Here is a 4364-nt window from a genome sequence, read left to right on the forward strand (position 1 = left end):
CCAACGAAACAAGGTTGAGAGTTTTCACTAATTGCAAATCCATGCCCTGCTAAACATTTCTGTAAAACATAACAGTTCAAAAAGGAAGAACTGAGTTGTGTTTAGGAGATTAGATTGCAGCAAAAGTATCACATCTCTGTTAAATGTGTTAAACGTGTCAATTTTTTTTGTCAACCTCGAAACCAAATCATCCAACGACAGCATTCGAATGAAGGCAGCAGACGCTTCTGGTAACCTGGCAACACAAAAACCTCTCTAGCCAATCAAGGGCTTCGCTCAGCGCATTAATATAATGAAATAGAAAGACTAGCTATCTAGTTGTTAGAAAATGCCAAGTCTGTCAATGCTACAGAATTATTAAGAAGTTCGATTAATGGTATATATTTTGTATTCGCATTTTAATTGACTCATCTGAATCTCGTTAGATTTTTGTGAATAGGGAACGTGTTTTAAAGTGCTGGGCTGGGATGGTGTAGTGCGACGTGGAGGGCTGTTCAGCCAGTTGCTCTTCAGCATATAAGAAGGCGTTTCTTTTAGTAGATGCGCACTTACAGGCACTGACATTTTAGTGTAAGACTCACGACTGGATTTATGGAAGTGTCTGCACGTTTCCTCCGCTAACATTTTCTAATTGTGTAATTTGAATGCCTTGAGAGGATACCTTCATAACCGTATGTATAATTTTCATAGCTCATTCTGTGTGTACTTCTGACTATAACCCTTTTCATCTAGGTAGTTGATGCGATTTACCAAACGTTTTGATTTGCCTGTTTGTGAGATGTAAACTTTAGCTAGGCTCGCCAGCAGTTCACTTCTTACCTGTTTAAAAAAAACAATTGGTTTAGGTATCAATTTTACACGCTGTAGTTTTCTATCTTGTAACCCTTTCGCGTCGTTTCCTGTGGCCATCTAACGAATTGGTGAAGTGCGTTTTAGAAATAGTTATTGTATTTGCACGAACTTGTTCTTTCCACTTCCACGTTCAACCCGTTTCACGGGCGCGTGCTGTAAAAATGTGGAATTAGCCAGTTAAGTCAAATTATTGTAAAGTTAGCGAGGGCGATTTATTCATGCCTGTTATTTCCCCAAATGTAAATATTTCGCACATGTATTCCTAAAAATAATCTTCCCCCTTGAAATGTTAATTTGTTAGGTAGCTAGTTAAAATCCTAACATCTAAAAAATATTGTTTGATTAGGAAAATATAAAATAATTTAGAGCACGATGTTTGTGACCTCCAAATGATTTGCTCTCCAGCACCTTTCTGTTTTACTCTGCTGCTCAGTTCTCGAGTTGAAAACATTCTCACTGTTCTAGAAGTTCAGGAGGCCTCATAGTAGCTAGTGATCAAAGGCTGGAATTCCAGTGCATTCTCTTTTGGCATCTCCTCACAGACATGCCATGCATGTTCTGTGGACAGAAACGACTGTTATTTTTGGTACTCATAAACTAATTTTGTTGTTGTTCTGTCCTAGTTAATTTAAAGACAATTAGAAGATGGCTAACAAGGCAGAGTCCAGAATGAGCACTTCCACTAGTGAGAGTGTGTCCCACAGTGTGCTGAGCTGGGACCAGGTGGGCCGTCTCAATGAGGTCCTGACAGCAGTGGTGCCGGTCCACGGCCGAGGGAACTTCCCAACCCTGGAGGTGCGGCTGAAAGACATTGTTCAGATGGTGCGCACCCGTCTGGAGCTAAGGGGAATTAAAGTGAAAGACGTCCGTCTGAACGGCTCTACAGCCAGCCATGTGCTGGTGCAGGACATTGGCTGGAGCTACAAGGACCTGGACATCATCTTCAGGGTGGACCTGCCCCTGGAGTCAGGGTTCCAGCTGGTCAAAGATGTGGTGCTGGGCACTCTGCTGGACTTCCTCCCTGAGGGGGTGAACAAGGAGAAGATCACCCCCATGACTCTAAAGGAGGTCTATGTTCAGAAGCTGGTCAAGGTGTATACAGAGCAGGACCGCTGGAGCCTCATCTCCCTCTCCAACAACAACGGGCGCAACGTGGAGCTGAAGTTTGTGGACTCTATCCGCCGGCAGTTTGAGTTCAGCGTGGATTCATTTCAGATCGTGTTGGACTCGCTGCTCTCCTTTTACGACTTCTCGCCGGAGAACCCTATGTCTCGCCACTTCCACCCCACTGTGGTGGGTGAGAGCGTGTACGGGGACTTTGGTGCGTCTCTGGACCACCTCATGAACAAACTGATCGCCACCAAGCGGCCGGAGGAGATCCGTGGCGGTGGCCTTCTCAAGTACTGCAACCTACTGGTGAGAGACTTCCGGCCTACCTCGGAGGAGGAGTTCAAGGGCCTGGAGCGTTATATGTGCTCCCGCTTCTTCATCGACTTCCCCGACATTGGTGAGCAGCAACGGAAGCTGGAAGCCTACTTACAGAGTCACTTTGTGGGTGAGGAGAAGAGCAAGTATGACTACCTCATGATCCTGCGGCGTGTTGTCAACGAGAGCACGGTGTGCCTCATGGGCCACGAGAGGCGGCAGACCCTTAACCTAATCTCGCTGACAGCCTTCAGGGTGCTGGCTGAGCAGAACGCCATCCCAGACGCATCCAGTGTCACCTGCTACTACCAGCCGGCACCCTACGTCCGAGACCACAACTTCAGCAACTACTACGTTGCCTCGTGTAACCAGAATATTCCAACATGGCTGCCATGTAACTGAGACCCATATAACCCGAAGACTGCTGCTTTGAGAAAGGGGGGAAAAAAAGAGAAGTCAGATGTGCCCAAAAAAATAGAAATGCCCAAAAAATAAATTTCGCTCTGTAGTCATAAAGGATATATTTAAATGGCCAAGTGTTTAGTTTTTATTTTGGTCTCCCTTCTCCTTTCTCATTCCTTATCTACAGAGGTGTCAAGATCATTGGATCAAGTGATATTTTTTAAGTGTTATTTTGATTATATTTTCTTGCCTTTTCTCAGATTAATGTTTTTTTTTTTGTTTCCCCTAATGAGAAAATTGGCTTCAAATTAACGTCCTGATTCAAGAATGAGTTCTACTTGGTGCCCACATGTTAAGTGTATTTGGTCCATCTTCAAAGAAAGGGAAACTAATATTTAGAAGTTTATTTGGGTTTTGCTTCTGTGTGTATTGAAGAAAAAAAAAAGTTAAAAATTGTCAAAAAAAAAATGGTTAACTAAAGAGATGTGAAGCACAAAGTGTAAAAGGTAATCCTGAGATGACATCAATGTTTAGTTCACTGATGAGCAGTATGGGATTGCTCATCAGTGTTTTGAGGAATTTTCTACTAGTGAGATGACTGTCCCCATCTCACTTAGAAGGCATCCAACCTAAACTGGAGGCAGAGGAGTGGCTCATTTTGTTTTTAAAGCCAAGGTGTAAAAAAGGAAAGGTAATCTGACCCAATATCACTAGCACAGTGCTGCCCAGAGTGCCTGTGCTCTGTAGACTTTGTAGAGAGAATTTGTATTTTATTTTCTGCTGTGACTAGCCTCCTTCCTAAATCTGTTCAGCCAATACTATGTATAGACAATAGTTCATACTATATAGGGTGCATCTCAATAGTGTTAAGTGGCTTCCTCTCCCTAGTATCCTCTCCTCCATGCAACGGGTCAAGTAGAAATGTAGACTGCCTATCCAAACCTTTCACCTGTTTGTGGTAATGCTTGAAAGGAGCCTAGCAAAGGAAGCCATGAATGAGTATTGAGAAGCACACCATACAGTGTTTTGGGCCTTTTTGCTCACCGATTGTGGCTAATGTATGTTGTGGGGAGTTGCTATTCTTTTCTTTTAAACCTCTTCCAAAACATTGGTGCAGCAGTGACCACTCAGATGTCAGAGTTTACGGTCCATGTGGTGGGGTCTGTACTGTAAGCTCATTTGGAGAACAAGACAGGGCCTTCAGCTCCCTCTTTCTGGAGTCTAGTCTGAAAGTCAGGGAGAGACTGTCCTTTCCCTTAAAAGGAGCCCCACTTGGCGGGGCCCTGGAACCCCTTGCAGGCCTTCCTTTGCAGGCAGTGGCCTGAAATGGGATCCCAGTCTGGTGCAGGTCAGCCAATTGCTGTAACTGCAGCCAACAATTAAAGTGGGGAGGGAGTGTAAGGTAGAGAATGGCGAGGTTGTGCCAGTGTGTGACGGCAACCTTATGCGTGGGGGCTGACTCACTTCCCCCTCCACCACCCCGTAAGGGTTTGCAGGGGGCAGGTGTGAACCCTTTTCTGGTCATGGGAGGATAGGGGAGCACTGCTGCCTGCCTGGCACATTCAACGAAATGTAAGTGTCTGGAATTCCGTTCCCATTTTGGACCTCACGCGTCTTGATTTACATGGCAGAAGTTGTACTCTGCTGTACGACAGGCATCCGAGTACCCCCCCCCCCCCTCACCC

At 45.0% G+C, this 4364-nt stretch overlaps 1 protein-coding gene across 1 annotated transcript; it reads left to right on the top strand.

Annotated features, from left to right (window-relative positions):
* The first annotated feature begins 467 nt into the window (after nt 1-467).
* LOC124046013 (terminal nucleotidyltransferase 5C-like) lies at nt 468-4364 on the top strand. Its single transcript, XM_046365920.1, has 2 exons — nt 468-671; nt 1476-4364. Exon 2 carries the CDS (start codon nt 1498-1500, stop codon nt 2677-2679), a length of 1182 nt encoding a protein of 393 aa, XP_046221876.1. The 5' UTR covers nt 468-671; nt 1476-1497; the 3' UTR covers nt 2680-4364.

This window comes from Oncorhynchus gorbuscha, linkage group LG01 (genome assembly GCF_021184085.1).
Source record: "Oncorhynchus gorbuscha isolate QuinsamMale2020 ecotype Even-year linkage group LG01, OgorEven_v1.0, whole genome shotgun sequence".
NCBI classification, from domain to species: domain Eukaryota; kingdom Metazoa; phylum Chordata; class Actinopteri; order Salmoniformes; family Salmonidae; genus Oncorhynchus; species Oncorhynchus gorbuscha.